This window comes from Sciurus vulgaris (assembly GCF_902686455.1).
Source record: "Sciurus vulgaris genome assembly, chromosome: 7".
Taxonomy (NCBI): Eukaryota; Metazoa; Chordata; class Mammalia; order Rodentia; family Sciuridae; genus Sciurus; species Sciurus vulgaris.
In genome coordinates, this window is record NC_136467.1 from 40,321,597 (window position 1) to 40,345,220 (window position 23,624).

Genomic DNA, 23,624 nt, shown 5'->3' on the forward strand with positions numbered 1-23,624 from the left:
TCAAGATGGGCATTGACTTCTCATTATACAAAATGGGCTGGTGCACAGCCTGCCAAAGATTCAGCTTCTCAGTTTGCTGTTTCATCTTAGCCTTGGACCTGCTGCACACTGGGCCTGTGGGAGAACTAGATGCACTTCAGACTGGGGGTGTCCCAGCACCCCCTTAATTTCTTTTTTAAAACTGTGTCTGTTTTATGGGATACGGCTCACAGATGCTGGTTTTCTTAAGCAGGGTTCGACAGAAGCTATTCAGCAATTTTCTGTACCAACATCTTTTAGCTGTGATGAAAACATATAATTGTGTAGTTGAATTTTTCTAGTATAGTTTCTGATGCAGTATTCTGGCCCTGACTGAATAGACCATAGGCCTGTCAGCAATATAAGAAGCAAAGACCAAAACTGTCTAGTTCTCAGAATCATCAACACTTAGGGCCAGGTAAGGAACAAGCATTTCTCTTACAAATGAAAAAAAAAAAAAAAAAATCGAGTTCCTTTTTATTCCCAACTCCTCTTCATCTCCTTGGATCCCTCAGTTTGCCTGTCCACTACCTACCCTTAAAAATTGGTACCACTGCTTTTTGATGGAATTCAGACAGAGTTGGGGCAGACCTGACCATCTTTTTGGAACAGAAATTTCTTCAGCACTTGAGGTATTGGGAACGTTCTGATTCTACCCTGGGTTGCTCTTGCTCCTTAGCTCGTTCACTGCTACCTCCAAAGTCTCCTGCCATGCCTAATTAATTTTTCCTCTCCACAGTAGTGTCCGAGAGCCTGTTAAAATGCTCATCGATTTTCTGCTTTGAAATAGAGCTCTGTTTTCACCAATTACAGGCTGAGTTCCTAAAAGGCAAGATGTTGATGCAATACTGCGCCGCCCTCCTTCTCTACCCCGCTCCCCATGCTTGCCTCCCTTCTCCCACTGGAACTGTAAAAGTCTGATGGAGTTAGTTGAATAGAGCGTAGCAGTTAAGTTCCTAGTACGTGCCAAGTACTGTGATCGTCCTAGAGAGCGCAATCCCCAAGCAAAAGCCAACAAGGCCAGAAAGATGGGGCACTACACAGAGGGCCTAACAAGACCAGGGTGAGGAAGTGAGAGGGTGGAGGAAGGAGGAGAGGGAAGCGAGGAGAGAGGGGCGGGGCAGGGGGCGGGGCGGGCGGCGCGCAGGGGGCGGAGCCTCGGGTGGCCGCGGCTGGCTCCACCCGCGGGGATCGGCGCCGCATGGCTTCTGCCTCCTCGGGCCGCGGGGCCCGGCCCTTGCTGCAGTTCTTGCGGCTGGTGGGGCAGCTCAAGGTGAGCGAGCGAGGATCGGATGGCCTGGGCCGGAAGGCGGCAGCCGCGCAGGAGGGCCGGTGGGGCCGCGGGGCTCCTAGCCGGGCCCGCGGCCTGCCCGGTCCTCCGTCCTCTCTGCCGCGCGGGATTCGGGCGGGGAAACACCCTCCCGAGGCGCCGCCCGCCCCGGACGGTAGGCGGTGGAAGAGAGGCGGCGCGGCCGGCTGCCGGGCCTGGTTAGGCCCCGCGGAGTCCGGACTTCGGAGTCCCGGTAGCTAGGGCACCGGGCAGCTGTTCCCTAGGCTGCGCGGCCCTCACCGGCCCGGTCTGCACCGAGTACAAGGGCCCACGTGTGCGGGATGCTTCTGAGCAGCCGCGGGGCAGGAACGGAATCCAGAGGCCCTGCAGATGTCAAGTGGAGCGCTTGAACTCTCACACAGTAACTTCAATAACAAAACACCCTCCCCCAGAGGACTTTATATAATACACACTGGAATTTCATCATGTGCGTCCTGCCCTTGCTCCCTCCTATTACAGTTAGTCATTTTGCAAAAGAATTTCCCCAAGTTCAAAGCAGATCATGTTCATTCCACCGACTACTGTTTGTAACATGATTTAGAAATGTCCAGTTCTGAGGAGGAAAGGCAGTCTCACAAGATCATCACATCATGACCCGAATATAAAGGAAGAGTTGTGACTGGTAGTATGATCAAGCAATTAGAAATGTTTTTCTCCCTTTTGCCTCAGTTGGTCACGTGTTAAAAATCAGAGCCTCCATTCCAGTGATTTCCATTTGTGTAACATGGGTTCATTTGAAGGCAAAAGGTGACAACTCTTGTAGTTAAAGAAAAATGCAGTTTTTTTTTTTTTTTTTAATGACTAAAAGGTTTATATACTTTTCATAATTATGCCTTATTAACAGAGTAACTTGACTTTTGGACGTTGATATGTTATGAATTACATTTCAGTATCCCCCATCCACCCTTCATGCTTTGAGCTTTCTAGTTGGATTCCAGATGTGGATCGTTTTGGTTGGTTTAGAAACATTTTCTAATAGGTTTTGAAACCATGGCCTCTGTGTGTTCTTCTCTGGACATCTTTTGAGCAAAGCAGATAGTAAGATGACTTGTTTTGTTTTTAATTTTTTCTTTTTCATACTTATCAGAGAGTCCCACGGACTGGCTGGGTATATAGAAATGTCAAAAATCCAGAGAGTGTATCAGATCACATGTATCGGATGGCAATTATGGCGATGGTGACCAAAGATGACCATCTTAACAAAGACCGGTAAGCTGATCTGAACCTAGATGCTTGTGAGGGACTCTTGTGTGTGGGTGTGCACTAGTTCATGACTGAGGCCTCTGTCACATTCTTGTAGGTTGGTTTATAAGTCAAGAAAAATTATTTGAAGCCAAGCATTCAGATTTAGGATGTGGGAAGGAGAACTCTTGGTGTTGATTGATTTAGTTGTAAACTGAAGTCTGGGCTTTTTATGGGCGAGTAATAGAGCCTATCTTGGTCTCAGAGGAAAGAGAAGCATGCTATTGGGGCCTGAAGGTGAGTATGTTATATCTAAAACTCTTTCAGCTTCTTAGTACACTATTTGCCCCTTTTATGAATAATAGCACCCATTTTGAAGTTACTTTGGAGTTGGATGTTCAAAATGCTTTTGGAGCATAGGACAAAAGTTAATTAGCATATAATGGTAAATAAATCTCAAGTGAATTATAGAAGCCCAAAGTGGTTTCTATAAAAAGTGTGGGAGGGGGAGCTATTATGGAAACTTAGGCAAGCATTCTAACAGTAGGGGCGATCCCTTATCTTGGTTGACTTTAATGGAAGAGGCAGTAGGAATTGGGTTCTAAAGGGTTGACAAAGGTAGAGAAGTAGGAGAAGGCACAACACACAGAAAGATGGGTGTAGAAACCAAAGTCTGGAGGCAGGGAAGGTAAAGGAATATCTTGGAAATGAGAAGGATATTAATTTGATTTCAGTGAAGTGTTCATTAGGAAGTCTGGGGAGTCCTGCTACTAAGCAGATAGGAACTGAGGAGATTTTTGTCAAATAGTACAAGATGCAAGTGAAGTCAAATAGATGAATTTAGGAAAATAGTCTTTGAACTGGATGAGGAGATGAGGTGAGGAAACCTAAGAGGAGGCCATTCGGTCAGGTACTACCTGCATAAAAGTGGGAGTGCTAAACAGATCCGTCTGGGTATTTATGTCATTGCTTGCATTTGTTATTTTGATGATGATTATCATAATCATTAATCGCTAGTAATCACAGCCATTTGCTGAATGATCAACATGTTCTAGGAAAATATTTTATCAAATTTAATTTTCACACCAACATTATGAAGTACTATTATCCTTTTTTTTACAGATGACAAATGAAAGGTGCAGAATTGGGTATTTAAATAAATGATTTGGCAAAATCTTATATGGGTTGTTTACTGAATTCAAACCCAGATCTGTTCAGTTCTGCCCATGCCCCTATGAATGGCTTCATCTTGGGGAAAATGATTGTTTCCAAATTTTGTATCAGTAAGTAAATGTTAACCAGATTATCTCATGACTTTGTAATCTGAAATTACAAACCTGTTAAAGAGAGATTTGAGAAAAACCACTCATCAAAAAAAAATCTTACAGAGTTTCCCATACTCTTTTTTATTATGTTGAATATTAACTAGCAGTTTTGTTTCAGAACTGTTGTAGGCTGGTGGAATATAATTACTTTAGAAAATACTGCATTAAAATCTGTGAGGGTAGAGGAAAAATATATTATGTAACTTCAAAGTAACATAGAAAAGACAACTTATAGTGAATATAATTCTGTGTAATTCTTCAACATTTCTTGCCTGGTCAGATGTATACGTCTAGCCCTGGTTCATGATATGGCAGAATGCATCGTTGGGGACATAGCACCAGCAGATAACATCCCCAAAGAAGAGAAACATAGGCGAGAAGAGGTCAGTATTGATTATTAATCCTGCAAAAGACCACTGGGAAAACCTGTTGCTGAAGCATAGCTAAGTTCAGTACAGCTATTGCAGTAAGAAAGACCACTTAGTCTCATTGGTGTCTCAGGAAGGAGAGGTTAGGGGTAGTTTTAGGACCTGGGCTGGAGAGGTTAGGGGTAGTTTTAGGGCCTGGGCTTACAAGATGATAGGCCATTAGCTGGAATTGCATAGCGTTCAGGACTTTAGTGGCTTTGAATCTGTGGGAGGCAGGGCCTTAAAGAGAGTCTTGAGGACTGGTGGATCTTTCTTTTTTTTTTTTTTTTTTTTCCCTTTGTGGTACTGGAGATTGAATGTAGGGCCCCTTTACCACTGAGCTACATGCTTAGTTCTCCAGTGGGCATAAATAGCTTTTTTCAGAGGTGTGGGAGACTAGAGTTCAGTAGCCATTAGAGTTTTTGCCCTTCTAGAGGCAAGAAAATCTACAAAGAATTAGAGTCCTGATTTCAGTGTTCCAACCCACCCTAAATTTTGGAAACAAGGGGAATAGTATAAGAAAACCTTCTTCTTCCTGCCAAAACACAGGTCCAAAATATAGCCCAATCATCATGACAGAAGGGGAGGAATCTAAGAATATGTTTCTCTATAGGAGTCATGAATTGAGAATTCTAGTTGTGTTGGCAGAATTGATACAAAAAGAAAGTCATTTGCTCAAGATTCTGAGGTATAGAGAGGAATTGGCACCTGAAACAGTGTGGTGAGTAGTGAAGTACGATAGAAGAGAAAGAGGGGGAAAAACTCAGATATGCAGCTTGTTTCAAGATGATAGTTTTATTCCTGGGTAAATCTGGATATTGTGGAGAGCAATCATACTGAAGGTTCTCAAAGACCTTGAAGTGAGGAGAAGGCATGGAGAAATATGACAGAGAAGAAGAAGAAAAGACAAATTATCCCTTTGAAGGTACATAAGGAATCTTTCCACAGAGGAACAAGTCAGAACCTTCTAGAGAAGAACCCCAATCAGTGTGAAGGATCTCCATCTACTACTGTCTGAATAGGAGCCAAGTCCTGGCTGGTGTTGCCCCATGGAGGACCTGAACAATAGGGGTGCTGCTCTCTTCCTGGATACTGTCTTCTGGCCTCATAAAACCTCTTGGCCATTACCTGCTCTTGCTGATTCATGGGGGAGTAATGTCCCTGGTGGAAGGGACAGGGACACAGCTTAAGAACAGCAAGTTCTTGGGCAAGAAACCAAGGGCTTGGAGAGCACTCATTCCATACTCTCTTCCTGATATTGGTCAAGATTTGGAAACAGAGAGGAATATCAGAGAGGCAAACAATTCTTTATGCAGATTTATGAATAAGATTCAGATGTTGAAGCCATGCATTAAGATAATTAAGGGAGGATTTCTTGGCTTGAGGTAGAACACACATAAAGAGAACCAGGAAGCCTCATTTGCCCAGAGGCTAACTCATCAGATTGGCAAGGCTTCAAATTGAAGTGGGAGGCAGGAAAAATACTCGATAAACTGGAAGACTGATTGTTTTAGAGGACAGTAGGTGTTAAGATGAAAGGCAAAGATGAGGGCATTGAAGGAAAATCCAGGAATAGAGCCAAAAGCAATACTTATAGTCTGGCCCCATTCCTAAGCGTAATAACATAAACTTTACATTATAACCTGAACTAGTCAGTGTTGCCTGACAGGGTCATCAAGATTAGGGAGATGACCTTGAAGATGGAATGTAGCAATGGAAGGTTATATTCCTTTGCAAAGTGCAAAGCTTATTGAAATGGAAGGCAGAGTCATGGTACATATATATCTGCAAGGGTTAAAGTGGCTAGAAACTTGAAAAAGAGATGAATGGAACTTTATTATAGGAGTGAATATGGCAGGATGGAGGAAATGAAAAATATGTTGAACATTGACAGAGGGCTTATATATATCAGGTTCTTAACACTTTGTGTATATTAATATTCAGTTTTCACAACACACCTCTTAGGAAGGGACCATTACATTATTACACATAAAAAATCTGAAGGACGAAGAGGTTAGGGATTTACTCAGGGTTCTACAGATAGTAAACAAGAAGCCAGGTTTCACATGCATTCTGCACCTAGCTACCACTGATCAACCTCACCAGTATGTGAATGACAGAAGATGCTTACCGGATGCTTGTCACAAACCTGACACAAGACATTTGCTGAAAGCTCCACTCAGCTCAGAACCTTAGGTGAATTCTTGACACGTACTGCTAACAGAGAAATCTAGAGAAATTGTCACTAAACTGATGTCTGAACAACAAAGTGAGAGTATAGAGGGTACAAGGCCCCAGACCAGGAAGCAGAAGATAGATGGTTGTATTCACCCATGAATATTAGATTTGAGTGAAGTTGATTTGCAAGGATTTATTTTAGAAAGCAGTCATGATTCTTTTGCATCTGCCATAAACAAGGACTATTTTACAATTCTAATTGTTTAATAATAAGTGATATCAATGAGCTTAGATTTAGAAAAATCTGTTTCAGGAAGAGAACATCAAACATGTTTGTTATTTGTTTTTCAAAGAACGTGATGATTTTAGTTAACAGAAAGCTTCTTAATCATTCAGTATTGGGATGTGATCACTGAAAAGCCGATTCAGTCTTAGGTTGCATTTATAGGAATATAGTATCTAGTGTGAGGAAGGTGATGGTTCCATTCTCTTCCACCTTGGTCAGGTAAAACATAAATCATGTTCACTTCTGTGTGTATCACCTTAAGGAACTACAGTAATCCCTTGTTAAAGCAGGATATAATGCTTGCATTCTAAAAGTTTAGATTTTGATATCCCTGTACATACATGTCATTTAGCACATTCTTAAACAAAAGGAATGGGCAAACTTGTGTTCTGAAAAGTACGGAGAAAAGCAATCTGTTTATAAAGACATCTTATTTTGAGAAAATGTAACGTATTTTCTCAATTGTTTTGCTGAGATTATAAGAAAGAAGCCAGGTAGAATGTAAGTATAAAGTACACTAAATTGCCAGGCATGGTGGTGCACACCTGTAATCCCAACAGCTTGGGAGGCTAAGGCAGGAGGATCTCCGGTTCAAAGCTGGCCTCAGTAACGTGAGGTGCTAAGCAACTCAGACCCTGTCTCTAAAAAAAACAAATACAAAATGGGGCTAGTGACGTGGTTCAGTGTTTGAGTTCCCCTGTGCTCAGTCCCTGGTACCCCCCACTTCCAAAAAAATACACTAAATTTTATGCCACTGAGGGTGGCATGAGGCTACAGCTCTGTGATTGAACATGCCAGCTTGCTGGTGTTACTTGTTAGAGCTGATTGTTGACACTGGTAAATGTGATTTGCTTTTTCCTCCCAGTCAGTAATAAATACACACATAAGTATGCATTTTAATTTTAATTTCTTTTCTCTAATTCACTATTTTACTTTATATAAGACCTTTATGTTGCCAAAAATGGTTCTTACAACCATATTATTTTCAAGGAAACTAGCCTCCTGCTGAGAAGAACTGAAGTGAGAATACAAGGTATATATTGAGATAATGAAGGAATTTAAAGTCATTTGAGAGTAAGTTTACCCCTGAATGTGATACTGGGGTCCTGACCACTGCATGTTTGTGAAAAGAGGACAGAAGTGTTTCATTTGCAGCCTGTGAGTCAGTGAACCTATGAAGATCTGTCCTGTAACTTCCTTTGTGTTAATGACGATTGCCCAGTGTAGTACTTTAAATTTCCAATAAAGTCATATTAGTAATAAAAAATAAATAAAATACTACACAAAAAGGTTGATACCAATTTATTCTACTGCCCCTTTGTAATAATCTGAGCCTGTAACTCATGCATAGTTGTTAAGCAATAACATAACTAATTGTTAAGATAGATAAATATGAGCATATGAAAATAACAGTTTGATATTTCAGGAAGCTATGAAACAGATAACCCAACTCCTACCAGAGGATCTCAGAAAGGAGCTCTATGAACTTTGGGAAGTAAGTATATATGATGGGTAACTTTTTCTTAATTGCAACTGAATTTATATGGCTCATCGATGTTTTAGTTGGCTTAGATCGCCTTAACCAGCTGTCTCAAACTTACTGCTGTGTCTGTTTCTCACCTCTCAGTGCCTGCAGGTAATTCTTGTGGCTGATTGAGAAATTTTTCTTCCTTCCATGGTTCCCATTTCTCTTGCCACCACAGTGCTTAGGATGGATCTTGACTCATAGCCCCTGGGTTTCCTGCTGATTTGCTTACACCACCTGTTCATTTCTGGTCTCTGAAAAGAGGATGACCTTTGGGGTAGTTCAGGAATGGGATTGAATCCACCTTACCACCTAGTTCTTTGTTCTTGGGCACGTTCCTTTCACTGAGTCTGGCAGTCTCTAAAGCCTTGAAGGGTCATTAGGGCTGAGTGAAGTCAAGGTAAAAGGCCTCTGTGCTACCTGGCACCGAACAGAGACTCATTTCAGCACAGGGGTTCTCTCCCACTGCTTGCTCCTTTCCCAGTGCTGCTGATAGACATGGGGGGGGGGGGGGGGGGGCGCAAGGGGGGGGGAAGAAAAGGACAGGGAGGGTAGAAAGGGGAAGGTAAGTTGTTTAATCTCACTACTTTCTTTCCTTGTGTTACTTTTCCTTTGTAAGGGAACACAATCCCCTTTATAGTACTGTTTCTCACCTCATCTAGCCTGCACTGACTCAGCCTTGCTGGAGCCCTTAGATCCACTCTTTTTTCTTTTCTTTTTCTTTTTTCTTTTTTTTTTTTGGTACCAGGAGTTGAACACAGGGTGCATAACCACTGAGCCACAGCCTCAGCCCTTTTTATGTTTTTGAGACAGGATCTCACGAAGTTGCTTAGGACCTTGCTAAATTGCTGAGGCTGGCCTGGAATTTGCAAAAATTCTCCTCCCTCAACCTCTGGAGCCACTGGGATTATAGGAGTGTGCCACCACGCCCACCTGGAACCATTTTTGTTCCTGTGTGCAGGTAGCCCTGCCTTTCACTCACTTCTCATATTTCCTTCCAAGTGCTCACCTTCAGAGCTTGGTCTTCCACATTCTCCTTCCACATACCCAGGCCCCCACCCTGTCTTGCCTTTTTCTTGAACACAAAAGCTGGCAGAGGTCCCTTTCCTACTGCCTCACATGCTGGGTTGGCTCTTCCCTGGTGAGTGAGGTGGGACATGGCTGGGGTTGAAACTCTGAACAGACTTTTTCTCCTAGAAATGTCATGTTATACATCAGATTCTGTAGTGCATGGTTATTTCTGTGATTTGCTTTGTTCTGGAATGAAATAGTCCTTTTAAGGCAGTGGAGTAAGGTGCAGAGATCAATGCCTTCCAGATAGTTACTCAACTCTTGTTTACCAGTTTTGTTTTTGTTTTTGTTTTTTTCTAGAAAGTGAGAGTCAAACAGGCCTACCTACATGCTCATATCCACAATTATGAAATTTAAAAAGAACCAGTTTTTTTTTTTTTTTTTTTTTTTAAACTTGACCTAGCCTGAACTCATTTTCTAGCAAAATCATCCCTGAACCACATTAGGCTATTTGGAATTCTAATTCATCCTCTTCCTTGTGACAATTATACTTAGATGGAGAAATATTCATCTGTTTGTAGTCAAGTACTACTCCAGACCCCACTAAATGTATTCAGTAATATACATTATATGTGCCATATTATTTTCCTAAAATAAGAAAATGTGAAATCTGAAACCATTCTAGTGCCGGGGTTTAAGATGAGAGATTATGGGCCTTTAATATTGACCTTGTTGAATAGTAATGAGAATTAAATCTGGTAAAGTATGCATAGTATCTAGCCTGGAGCCTGGTGTAGGTGGTATCTGTTGCAATATAATAGGATTTCTTTAGAAAAAAGTATCTCTTGTTTTCAGGTATGTACTTCAAGTAGCTTTTGGAACACTCTTTGTAAGATGGGAGATAAAGGAGTGGGGTAGATTGCATCTCATACATAAAGAGAAAAAAAATTGGCACCTGAGTTTATGAAATAAATCCTATGTATTGTCTTTTTTTAGTTGTGGATGGACTTTTTTCTTGTTTATTTATATGTGGTGCTGAGGCTCGAACCCAGTGCTTCACATATGCTAGGCAAGCACTCTGCCACTGAGCCACAACCCCAGCCGCCCCTGTGTATTGTCTTTGAAGGAAGAAACGCTCAGAATTTGAAAACCTTTTACAAGAATTTGTCGCTTTGTGACTTCTGATTATTGTAAATATAGAAGTAATGTCTGTAAAATTATTTTCTTAGCCATGAGCAACTAACTAAAAATTTTACTGCATAATTTACTTGAATTTAAATAGGATTCCAAGTAGAATACTGCAGTAGTTACTTAGAAAGTCTCTGGAGATGATTAAATATAAGCCATAGACTTAAAATCCTTGATAACACCCAAATAAGTAACACTTGCTGTCTTGTGCCATTCTTGGTTGATTAATGAAGCTTGTTAAAGAACTTTTCTCCAGACTCATAGAGAAGGGTCCTTCCTCCCCTCTTTCCAGCTTCTGGTGCTAACAGTCCTTGGCAGTCCTTGGCTTGTAGAAGCATTGTTTCAACCTCTTCCCCTTAGTCACATGGTATTCTGTGTTAATGTCTGTGTCCAGAGCTATCTCTATTGCATTAAGACCCTAATCCAGTATGAATATCTTATAGCTTGATTACTTCTGCAGAGACCCTATTTCCAAATTAGATCACATAAAAGGTTCAGGTGGATATGAATTTTTCAGTATAGTACAGGGACCCATAATAATTTATGCATTTTATAATTCATATCCAATTTTAGTTTATGGGCTTCAATATGAGACTTCCAAGGTTCATATACTGGCTTCCTTGTATATTAGCTTTGTGGCCTTGAGCAACTTATTTAATTTCTCCATCTATAAAATGGCAATGATGATATACCTGTGTTATACATTTGGGGGAATTAAAGTAGTTAGTATGTGTAAAGCAATTTGAATACTGCCTGGCACATAGTAAGCTCTATTTTTCTCAGTCTCTAGGCCACATATTCTATTTTTGTCTGTCTCTAGTACTTATATTCTGATTTTGGTCTAAGAAAGTATGGTCAGTCTGTCCCATGGGTTAGAACAATACTAGGTACATAGTAAATACCAGCTGATTGATATTTGAAGTGTTGATCACCAAAGCTATTCACCCCTCTAAATAAATACCAGCTGATTGATATTTGAAGTGTTGATCACCAAAGCTATTCACCCCTCTAAATACCTATCAGCCTAAAGGGTCATGTCTATTTAAAGCAATTAAATAGCCTTGATTATAATTTATCTTTCATCATAGAAGTGTAAAATCAGATTTCAGTAAACCAAGAAGATGTTCTTTTTTTCTTTTCTTAAAGTATTATAGAAAGGTGACTACCTTACCTCTTGTATTTTACTTTAAAGAAATACCTTCTGAGCCCCTAAACATGAAGGCAGCCATTTGCCCATGCCAACTGCCTACTATACTCAGATGGCTGTGGATTCTTTATTTTTAAGTAGAAAATGGTATTTCAAGACCCCAGTATGAGCACAACACTGCAGTGCACAGAGGATGCTAGAGTTAGACTCTCATCAACACTCATTTGCTTTGTTCTTCTTCACACATGTGCTGTCTCAGTAGTTATATACCGTCATCATCATGTCCACTACTGAAAACAATTTGCCTCTGCTATCTCCATTTTCACACTTTTTGTCTTCTTTTTTATGTATTTGTTTTTTATTTATGCAGACTGTGTTTTGATTCATTGTACACAAATGGGGTACAACTTTTCATTTCTATGGTTGTGCACTATGCAGATTCACACCATTCATGTAATCATACGTGTACATAGGGTAATGATGTCTGTCTCATTCCACCATCTTTCATACCCCCACCCCTCCCCCCTCATTTCCCTCCCCTTTTTTTAATAGTTGTATTATGTCTGTGTTTTCAGAACATCTATATAGCTTCTCCTTTTTATTCTTAGTTCTCTGAGTAACTGTATCATTGATGTTCACCACCAGTCCTTGTGTCAGTTTAACCGTTCTGATTGAGACTTGTTCTCTAATAGATTCTTTAAGAAGGGCTCACAGAAACTATGTTCTCTAAATTCTTGCAGGTTGTACATAAAGGTCAGTTTCTTTGGATATAAAATCCTTGGCTCCCAGTTCCTTTTCTTGAATATCTTAACTATGTTTCTCTCACATTTTTTCTGACATAAAGCATTGCTATTAAAGTCTAATCATGGGACTGGGGTTGTGGCTCAGTGGTAGTGCTTGCCTAACGTGTGAGGCACTGAGTTCTAGCCTCAGCACCACATAAAAAATAAATACATAAAGTTTAAAAAGTGCTTCTAAAAAAAGAAATGTTTAAAAAAAGAAAGTCTAATCATAATTTTATTTTCCTTATATACCAGATGCTCTTTTTTGGATATCTGAAGAATTTTTTTTCTTTTAAGTCTGGTAATTTTATTACAGTATGTTTTTGTATTGGTCATTCTGGGTACATTTTCAACATATATTTTGAAATCTTTTAAACATTTTTTGATTGTAAGAAAGTTTTCTTGAAATGTAATTTTTCTTTTGCTTTGATTTTCTTTTTGAGATTACTCTATCCATTTGTTAGTTTTTCTTTGCCTAGCTTCAATATTTGTCAGCTTCTCTGAAATAATTTATTTTCTCCTTCTCTTCCTCCTCTTCTTCTTCCCCCTCCTTTTCCTTCTTCTTCCTTTTGGTTTTTTATTTTTTGTGGTACTCAGGGTTGAATGAATGCAGAGCCTCATACATGGCAGGCAAGTGCTCCACAAACCCCACACCTCTTTAAATTTTATTTTGAGACTGAGTTTTAAGACACTAAGTTGTACAGGCAGACCTCGAACTTAGAATTCTTCTACCTTAATTTTCCAAGTAGCTGAGATCAGAGGTTTGTGCCACCACACTCAGCTTTTTTTTTTTTTTTCCCTTTTCTTTTAATTATGTACTTATTTATTTTTTACTTTTCAGCTTAACTTCCTTTCCAAGTTCTGTTTCTCTTAAGGCATTATTTATCATGTTTAATTACCCTTGTACTCTTTATTGATTAGCTTCATTTTTAAGATTACATTTTATCTGATTCTTTTATGTTCTTTTCATGTTTTGTATCATTTTCTTGTTTTCTTTTAGCTCTTTTTGAAATAGTTTGTAGTAGAATTGATCTTTTTTTTAATTTGAGTATGTCTTTCTGATGCGAATTGTCTGTGGAGATGTCGTTTTGTTCCTTACTTTCTTTATCTTAATATAAATGTGTAGGCAATCTAACCACTGTGCTTTTCTGTTGCTCGTTTTGATGTACAGTTTTCCTGAATTTTTGGAAGGAAATTTGATTCAGAATTCTTTTTTTTCAGTTTCTTAATTTTTATTTCCTTTTTATTGACAAAATCTTACATATTTGTATATGTATGATGTTTTGAAATATGTATGTTTTTAAATATGTGCATTGTGAGATGGCTATATTGAACTAATAGATGTAGTATCTCACAAACACCACTTTTTAGTGGTGAGAACAGATTGCTTTTTTAAATTCACTGAACTTCCTCTTGGACTTTTTTTTTTTTTAAATGTAGAGTTAGAATAAACATGTTAACTTAGTGTTAGTAATTTCTTGACCCTTTTTTGTTTGTTTGTTTGTTTTGGTACTGGGGATTGAAACCACTGAGATTCCCAACCCTTTTTTTCATTTTATTTTGAGACAGGGTCTTGCTAAGTTGTCCATGAGCTTGTTTATGATCCTTCTGCCTCAGCCTCCCAAGTAGCTAGATTACCAGCGTGTACCACTTGAACTCAGCTTAATTTTGTTTCCCTTCTTCATTTTAATCTAGGTCTTTTCTTTTTTACATCTCTATAATCTTTGTACCACTTGATCTTGATTCTGTTCCAAGCAGTTTCTCCTCACAGAGGCACCTATCCTGGAAGAGCACCCAGGAGAACAGACTGGAGTGTGTAGTAGGCTGCTCTGTCCTTGGATTCATCCACCACTGGAGTGTGCAGTAGGCTCCTCTGTCCTCGGGTTCATCCACTGGAGTGGATACGGTCTCCTCCTGTGTTGGCTGCTCTTCTGAAAGTCTTAGAATTCTGGTTGGCTATTTTGAGATTCCGTTCTCTGTCCATCAGGCATCCTGTTTTTCCCTCATGCTTCCTCCTGACAGGTGGAAGGGCTTCTGCAGGGCTTACAGCTGGAGGTGTTTTGTCTCATTTGTGTAGTTTGGAGTGCATGGGAATGCCATGTCCCTGTTTATTTATTTTTGCAAAAGATATCCACGATGTTTTGATTTTGCCATTATTTTGCTCTGTCAGTTTTTGTCTGTTTCTTCTCTTTAGCTCCCTATTTTAACATTTACCTAGTTGCTCGGGCCCAAAATTAGGAAGTCATTTTTAACTTTTCTTCCCATTTCCTTGTTTTATTTCATCCTTATAATTTCTTAAATCCTCCCACTATCCCTGTCTTCACTGCCACAGTCTTAGAACAGACTTATCGTGTCTCTGCTACTGCTATGAAGTCTCAGAACCTGATTTTTCTGCTTCCGGTCTAGCTGTTATCCAGACCACATCCAGAGTGATCTTTGTAAAACGCAGATAGAAGGGGGGACCCTTCCTGCTAAAGTCCTCTGGTGATACCCAGGAGTTATAGGGCAGACTGTGTTGTCAACACCAGGCTTTTCAGATGCTGCCTCTGATCTCCATCTTCAGACTTTCTTTCCTGCAATACTCAGTCCTGTCATTGGGAGCCACCTGTAGTCATTTCTCCAAAGGCCCTGCATCCTTCACCCCTAGAGCTTTGTCCGTACTGTTCTTCTCTCTGCCCTGTCTCCTTTTTGGAAAATAAAATTGGAGAATGCCCTTTACCTTTGATTTGTGAAGGGAAAATTCAACAATTAACCTTTAGAAGAAATACATAAGTTCACCAGAATTTGTGATAAAATATTGTATTTCCTAATGGTCTCGAGATGTTTTCTCACTTTGAATTTTCAATCTAAAAGAAAGCCTAGATTGCTTTGCTTGTAGTATTCCATTTCCAATCATGAACTTTAATTTATTTAATGTAACTATGTAACTATGAATGTGAATGAACACTTAAATTAGATGTAATTATTTTTAAGAGCCTTTGAGATAAGCAAAATGTATTGGGTTTCATATTTAAATGATTCTCCTGTATAATATTCAGCTTTATCAAATCCAAAGAGCTGTCTTTATAAAAATAAGGCATCTACTAAAAAACAAGAAGACTTTCAGTGATTTGTATCATGTCACCCTGCCAAGAAAGTATGACAGGCTTATTATCTGAACATGTCTTGGGTGGAATTACAAATGAGAATTTTTCAGGAAAATCAGGTGGGGAACACTTCAGTCTTAATAGAAGAATGATCCTGTGTGACATTCACTGGGACTCATGACTGTGTGGCATGTGCCCTGCTTAGGGACCTGCTGGAGCTCCTTATTTCAGGTCTACACTGGGGAGGGTGACACCAGTGAGAAGAGGAGAGGTGGGACATCTGCTCCCCTCCCACCACCTTCACCACATGCCACCAACACAGGACCCACACCAGTGTGTGTATGAAATTCATACATCCATCTCAAGAGTCAGAAACCAGAGGGACTTAAATAATCTTACCCTAAGTGGAAAAAGTAAGCCATAACCAAAACAAATTGTGAAGCTCATAACATGCTTAAGAGAAAAACATAATCCTTATGAGGAGGGAAGTAAAAGTTTGAGAAACACAAGATGAGGTTTCATCTTGAGATTAAAAAGATCTAAACTGCTCAGGTGATCTTGCCAGACATGGTAGTACATGCCTATAATCCCAGCTATGGGAGCAGGAGTATCCAGTTCAAGACCGGTCTAGACAATGTAGTGAGACCCTGTCATAAAATAAAAAGGCTGGAGATGTAGCTCATTGGTAGAGCACTTGCCTAACATGTGTAAAACCCTGGGTTCAATCACCAGTATTGTGGGGAGGGGAGGAATAATGACCTTGAAATGAAGGCAGGATAATGAACAGGAAGAAGAAAACTTGGAAATATCTAAGATGAACAAGTGAGATTTCTAAGGCATCCGGTGGGATATGTGGAATAATGTGTGCATCCTTCTTGCATGGAGCCTGGTGCTAAGCTGTGAAATTAAGTGAAGTATCTCTGAAGGGTTTGCATACCGTGGAGAAATGTCGCCAAAGTTGTTTGACTGTGGCTCTCACTGCAGGTTCCATAACCACAAGTTTCCTGAAATACCTACCTAATCATGCTGCTTTAATTTTCCACTTCCTTAGGAGTATGAGACCCAGTCTAGTGCAGAAGCCAAATTTGTGAAGCAGCTGGACCAATGTGAAATGATCCTTCAGGCATCTGAATATGAGGACCTTGAGAACAAGCCTGGGAGGCTGCAAGACTTCTATGATTCCACAGCAGGTACATAATGCTGTTTTTTCTCTTTCTTTCTTTTCTTTTTTTGGTACCAAGGATTGAACTCAGGGGCACTTAACCACTCAGGCACATCCCCAGCCCTTTCTTGTATTTTATATAGAGACAGGGTTTTACTGAGTTTCTTAGGGCCTTGCTAAGTTCCTGAGGCTGGCCTTGAACTCATGATCCTCCTGCCTTAGCCTCCTGAGCCGCTGAGGTTACAGATGTGTGCCACAGCACCTGGCCTTAATGCTATTTTCAATAAGAATCTCTTTTAGTTTGGCTTATTCTTTTTTTTTTTTTTTTTTTTTTTTTTTTTTTTTGCGGTACCGGGGATCGAACTCGCAAGCACAAGGCCCTACCAGCTGAGCTATCTCCCTACCCCTAGTTTGGCTTATTCTAAGTGCAGTGACTAGCAGGCTGTTAGTGGAAACTACCGTTGGTACCTGCTTCTGAGCCTTTCACATGGAGCATCTGAGAAGAACGTAGTGGGATTGGTGGTAAGAGGACATTGGCACTGAAGAGCATTGCTGCCTTGGAGTCTGAGCATCGCATTCACATTCCGCCTACTGTGTGCCTCTGAGCAGCCTCCTGACCTCTCAGAGCTTGTGTCCTCATTTGAAAATAAAACAGCAATTATAATATCCTTCTCAAGTCCAAGGTTGATTTTTGAGATTCAAAGGAAATAAAGCATGTGAAGGCCCTTGTAATCTGTATGTGCCATGTGAGGTGGAGGTAGAAATAGAGATTTAAAACAGGAAAACCCCCACAGCTGCAGTCACCTTTTTCATTATAGTAATTCATAGCACAGCCCTAGAGTCAAACTGCTTGGGTTTGAATCCTAATTATGCCATTTACAAGCTGTGTGACTGCCAATAAATTTTTTAACCTCTCTGGGCCTTAGTTACCTTATCTTTAAAATGGGGATAAGATATACTTTATGGGATAAAGTAGGGTTGTTTTAGGATGTAGTAGGCTAATTCACATGATGTCCTTAGAGTAGTGCCTGGCAGTTAGTATTAGCAGTCTACATTTTGATACTTTACAGAGTCAGGAGCTGAGCACACTGTGTTAGTGATGGCTGTGTTTCTTATTGTTTCCTGGAAGAAAACTCTCTTCCCTGGGTGCTCTTCAGGCTTTGCTCAACCTCTCTCCCTTTGGAGTGTCCTGCAAGGAATGACCTTTCTCTGACCTTTCAGGACCCCACATGGCCTCACCAAATAGAGAAAAGTACTAGCTCACAGTCTCTGCTCCAAATATGATTTGCATTAGAATGAAGTTGATTCAATTTTCCTTTTCTCTTTTTCCAGCTCTACTTCCTCTGCTCTAGACAAGGCCCTCATTATTCCTTATTGGACTGGTGCTATAGCCTCCTAGCTTAACCTGCCAGCAGGCTTGCAAGTACACCCGGCATGTCTCGTGTCCTCTTTTGTAGCTAGTTATTATCATGTCTCTCTCTATTTATTTATTTAATGCAGTTCTGGGGCTTGAACCCAGGGCCTCATGCCGCTGGACAAGTACTCTCTCATTGAGCTGCCTAACTTTTTTATTTTAAAATCTCTTGTGACTTTTCTCTTTGTAAACCATAAAATCCTGACTCTTTTTCAGTGACCTACAAAGACCTGCAGTCCCAGGCCACCCATCTCTCTGGTCTCCTTTCCTAATCCACCCTGTCACAATTAAGCATTCCCTTTTTGCTCAGTCTGCACTTGATCTAGAGCCTGCCACAGTCTCATAGTCTACCCACTGAGGTCCCTCTCTGGATCTCTCCCTTCATTAGTCAGTTCTCATACTGCAGCAAAATCCCTGAGACAATCAACTTATAAAGAGGAAAGGCATATTTGACTCACAGTTTTGAAAGTTTTAAGTCCATGACTGATGGTGGCACATCATGACAGGAGGACATGGTGGAACAAAGCTGTTCACCTGGTGGCCAGGACATGGGGGACAAAAAGGAAGGGGCTTTGTTTGTCCCTTTGAGGAACATGCTCTCCATCACCTAAAACCAAGCTGAGGAAAAATCCTTTGCATGGGCCACTGGGGGACATTACAGATCCTACCCCTGTAGCACTCCCCAACACCCTGCTTGATCACCATCTGATAGACAGCAAGTTGTTTGATAACCAAGACCAGTTTTGGTCTAATCTGTCTTTGGTATGTGTGGTGCTCAAAAATGTTACCTTAAATAGAGTTAATTTAAACTTAGTAGTTTAAGTTTATTCTATTTAACTTAGTTATTAAATTAATAACTTAAATTAAATAGAATATAAACCAAGGATCAGCAAAGTATGCTCTAAGAGCCAATTAGGTCACTACCCATTTGTGTAAATAGTGTTTTATCAAAACATAACCATAACCTTCTTCACGTATTGTCTGTGCTGATTTTTGTGTTATAACAGCAGGACTCAGTACTTGCAAAGACAATATAGTCCACAAAGCCCAAAATATTTACTGTCTGACTCTTTACAGGTAAGGTTTTCTGATTCACATTGTAACAAAGATTGGAGTTCCAAGATAGCATATCTCATCAATAATGTAACTAAAATATAGGTTATGTTTATGTGATTCTTTATATTCTATACAGTTATCTTCTATTATAATATATTCACAGTGAAAAATAAAAAATGAAATGTGAAATACTAGTAGAATTTAAAATGTGTGAGTAGAAGAGTTGTCTAAACTCCACATTTTACTAAGAAAGAAACTTTAATCTAGAAAGATGGTGAATGGCCTATAGCTGAATTAAGGTTAAAATTCACTGCACTTTTCTGGTGTGCTGCTTCTGCTAATAACTAGTAAATAAAAATAATATAACTGATTCAAGTGATAGTTTCTCACTTATCTCAAATAACTCCTAAAAGTTTAAAGTCAAAGATATATGTAGACTTTGTTATCGAAGAGGACTTCAAGGCTTTAGTTTTTAGTTCTGTCTTTAATTCACTTCACAGCCTTGCATTTTCTTTCTCTGGCTTTGCTTTCTGAATGCTTGCTCACTGAGGAGCAGTACAGAGGCTGTGGCTAGTGGATGAAAAGCGGGGCGGGTGGGAGATGAGCTTGAGAAGTGGCTCATGGTAGGCTCATGGTCCAGCGGAGGACCTCGACTGTGCTGTCAGTGAGGTGGGGACCCCTGGGAGGATGTGGAGCCGAAGACTATTTTGTGTGCTGTGCATGTGTGTGTTTTCTCAGTACTGGGGATTAACCCAGTGATAGTCTATGCCCCTGAGCTACATACCTAGCTTTCTTCTTCTTTTTTCAAACACAAACTTTCAATCCTTCTGTCTTAACCTCCAGAGTAGTTGAAATTTCAGACGTGTGCCACCATGCCTGATGTTTATATGTTTAAAAGACCACTTGGCTTGGGAGACTGAGGCAGGAGGATTGCCAAGTTTTAAGCCAGCCTCAGCAACTTAGACCCTGTCTCAAAACAAAAAATAAAAAGTATTGGAGATGTAACTCAGTGGTTAAGCACCCCGGGTTCCATCCCTGGTTCCAAAAAAATACCCACTTGTGCTGAAAGCAGGGAGGATCATCCGAGGACTACTGCCATATCCAAGTGAGAAGCGATGGTGGTTTGGAACATGATGGGGTAGAGTAAGAAATGGTCAGACCCTGGATATATTTTGAATACAGAGTTGACAGGCTTTGTTGAGCGATTGTGGGGTGTGAGAGGAGTCCAAGGATTTCGATATGATCAACTGAAAGAATGAAGTTGCCAATAGATAGGGAAGTTGGGGCAAGGACACAGAGGTTCCAGAAACCAAGGGAAGAAAGTGTTTCAAGAAGGAAAGTAGCCATCAGATTTGGTGACACAAAGATAATTGGTGGCCTAAGTAAGAGCAGGTTTGAGCCCAGCTGAGTGAATTCAAACGCCACTGTAAGGAAGGGCATGCAGCTCTGACTGTGATCCATCCCTGACTAGGTAGCACTGATGACTTAAGGGGAAGAAAGCACACGGGGTTGTGAACTGCAGAGATGCTTCATCACCAGAGCCTGATGGGATGTAGAAAGAGTACATTTTTGTGCTGATGGCAGTAATTAAGGAAAGGGGTGAGGATGGCTGGGGTGGGATCTCCTGCACAGTGGGGAGGCTGGTCTTGGGAGCAGGGACAGTTCATCCTCACTACATTATTGCCAGTGACGATTTTGAGATGTGCCTGTGGGAAGAGGTGGCTGAGGGAGAGACACAGGACTTGTAGAGGAGAGGAGGTCATGAAAAGGAGAGGCCAGGCTACTGGAAGGAGAGCCTACCTGAGCACCGAAATCATAAGTTCCACTCAGTAGTGTGAGAGAGGGTGAAAAAGAACCTCAAGTTGTAATTTCTAGGCATGAAGAGGAGTGGCTTACAGTGCTTTCTTTAGATGACAGAGACCAGGAGGGGCATCAGGTGGAGTATCAAGGTAGCGTGACCTTTGCACAGTGGGGCCAAGTGCACTGTGGAGACAGTAACCAGGTGCATGGAGACAGTCCTCAGCCCCGTGGTAAGAGCCCTGAGAGAGAAAGGGCCAGTCAGGGGAAACCACATCCTCAGGATGAGCCAGGTGTCAGTCAGGGCAAGAAAGGAAAGGGAATGTTGAGAGAAGAGACTTGAGAACAGGGATTAAATAGAATTTAGTGTGGAAGGAACAGTAAGTAATAGTAACCTGCAGGCAGGAAAAGAGTGGGAGAAGAGAGGCTGGGTTTGGACATTTCCCCATGATAGGCACCATTGATCTATGATCCTTGGCTTGGTTATTCCCCAGTGCAGAAAGCTGGAGAGGCCTGAGCAGCAGAGCCAACAGCACAGATAGCCAGTGCCGTGTTTGTTCACATCCTGGGACAGTCTAGAACCCCTGGTCATTCCACTCATCTTTTTATACGCAGGTGCTGTGTCCCACTAAATTAGTTGCAGTTTGGGAATGAACAGATTGATTTCAGCTCTCTGGGCTCCCACACCTGAGTTTTCCTGGAGTTTCTGGTAGAGACATTCAGGGGCTTCTGGTGAAGCCTGTAGCTTTGCTTCATTGATAGTTCTGTGCCTGATTATCATCCTATTTGGTGGCACCTGGGTAACAGTACAGTGATCCCTTGGCTCTTTCCCAGGACCCAGAGTGTCCTACTGCTATGAAGAATGGGTCAGATCAAAGAATGGAGTCCCTGCTGAGCCGAGGGGTCAAGCTGGGGAATGGGTGCCTTCTCTTCTCAACAGCTTTTGTCTTTTTGCTTTGCAGGAAAATTCAGTCACCCTGAGATCGTCCAGCTTGTTTCTGAACTTGAGGCAGAACGAAATGCGAACATAGCCGCGGCCTCCGTGGAGCCGCACTCCTGAGCTCTGTTGCTGCACTCCTATAATATGTATTTTATTTTTTGTTTCACAGTATTGTGTTTTGCCATTTATGGCCAGGTGGTTTCCCCCGATGTGACTCTATTTATTTTCAGTTTTCTGGACTTGAGCAAGAAATGTGATATAATTTGAATACTCAAAGAAGCCACAGAACAGGAAGTGGTCATGACAATGCCATGGATGAAAATGGACAAGGCAGTACCTTTTCTATGAACTAATTAAATAAATAAACATTAAACACCTTAAGCTTTGGAATATTTATTGGAGATCTTAAATCATCTTATTCTGACTTAATAACCTAGACCCCTGAAGGTCAGAAGGATAAGAAAATTTAATTATGACTTCTTTTTAATAACAGTGTTCTTCTGATGTAGTATTAGGTATCCAGAAAAGCAAGTGTATTAGTGGTGTATTCTCTCCCAAAGTGAAATGCTGCCTTATCAGATGATCGCTTTCTTGAGCCAGAGTTTTAATTTCATTGTGCTCTGATCATAGACTTGTAAACCTACTAATAGGATCTGCTCTTCCCCCCGTCCTTTATCATTTGGGGATATAAATTGGAACACACAACTTCAAATGCCACTTGCTTTCCTTTTTTTCATTTTCCCATCTGATTTACAGATCTTGAGATCCTGGTTATGAGAACATTTATCACCAGATGAAAAATATGTAATAGGAAGAATATTGCTAGAATCAGAGCCTTAGGTAGGGTATATATCAGCCAGATTTCTTCCATTCCTTTCCCCTTTATGTGTCTGTGAAGCGATGCACAATCATGGACTGCTGTGGAAAGGAAGGCCCTGCATGCAAACCTGCACTGTATTTTGGTGTGCAGCAATGAGGCCTGTCTCTTTAATTCAAATGTCAGTTTCCATTGGAAGAAGGCCTTTGAGGCTGGCACGGTGAAATTTCCAGGCAGCGTTTCTTTGGAAACTCGATGCAGTATCCATGGATACCCCAGTCTGCAAGAAGCAAGGTGCATGATCTCTTCAGAAGCAACTCACAGGCACGTATAGTTTCTCTGCATTGAAAACAGAAGCACTGCAAAATCTGATTATTTTTGGAGATCGTGGTTAATATAAAAACAACTTCATCTACCAATGTAGTGGAGTTTTATTTATTTGTTATGAAAACATGTACATAAAATAATCCTAGAAAAGTTCAAGTATTTATTACCAGAGGAGTTTATGGCCTTGGAGCTCTATTTTGAATGTTTCTGCCTGCTGCAACTTTCCTACATAACCAGCACGATTCACAGACTTTGCAAGCCCGTACTGGGCCAGACTTATACTTGCCACTTAACCATTACCTCAGTTCCTCATCTGTCTACCTAGTAAGGGTTCACAATTAAGTCCTAAACTTTCCTGAGGTAATTTACTTAAAAAATAAATAAATAAATAAATAATGTAATAGTACTATGAATAAAACCTCTTTTTAATCAGAACATAATGAAGATCAATAAAAGGAAATAGCTATTGAGTCCAATGGTGATATCTACAAATATTTGAACATTATGACTTTAAAAAGCATTCTTTTTTATTATACTTGCTACTTGCCTGGATTTGTTCTTCTGAATAACAAACCCTGTAATTTTGATGCAGAGTAAATAATTATTCTTGGATTGAACTCAACAAAAAAAAAAAAAAAAAAAGAAT

At 40.5% G+C, this 23,624-nt stretch overlaps 1 protein-coding gene across 1 annotated transcript; it reads left to right on the plus strand.

Annotated features, from left to right (window-relative positions):
• Positions 1-1,165: 1,165 nt before the first annotated feature.
• HDDC2 (HD domain containing 2) lies at positions 1,166-22,215 on the plus strand. Its single transcript, XM_079148639.1, has 6 exons — positions 1,166-1,291; positions 2,436-2,557; positions 4,136-4,238; positions 8,153-8,221; positions 16,517-16,655; positions 21,857-22,215. Exons 1-6 carry the CDS (start codon positions 1,220-1,222, stop codon positions 21,952-21,954), a joined length of 603 nt encoding a protein of 200 aa, XP_079004765.1. The 5' UTR covers positions 1,166-1,219; the 3' UTR covers positions 21,955-22,215.
• The last annotated feature ends 1,409 nt before the right edge of the window (positions 22,216-23,624 follow it).

What these genes read in the sequence shown, in the direction of transcription:
- HDDC2 (XM_079148639.1), top strand. Translation starts at nt 1,220, where the DNA reads ATGGCTTCTGCCTCCTCGGGCCGCGGGGCCCGGCCCTTGCTGCAGTTC. An exon ending in GGCTGGTGGGGCAGCTCAAG is followed by an intron (nt 1,292 to 2,435) that starts GTGAGCGAGCGA and finishes CATACTTATCAG; the next exon opens with AGAGTCCCACGGACTGGCTG. An exon ending in CTTCTATGATTCCACAGCAG is followed by an intron (nt 16,656 to 21,856) that starts GTACATAATGCT and finishes TTTGCTTTGCAG; the next exon opens with GAAAATTCAGTCACCCTGAG.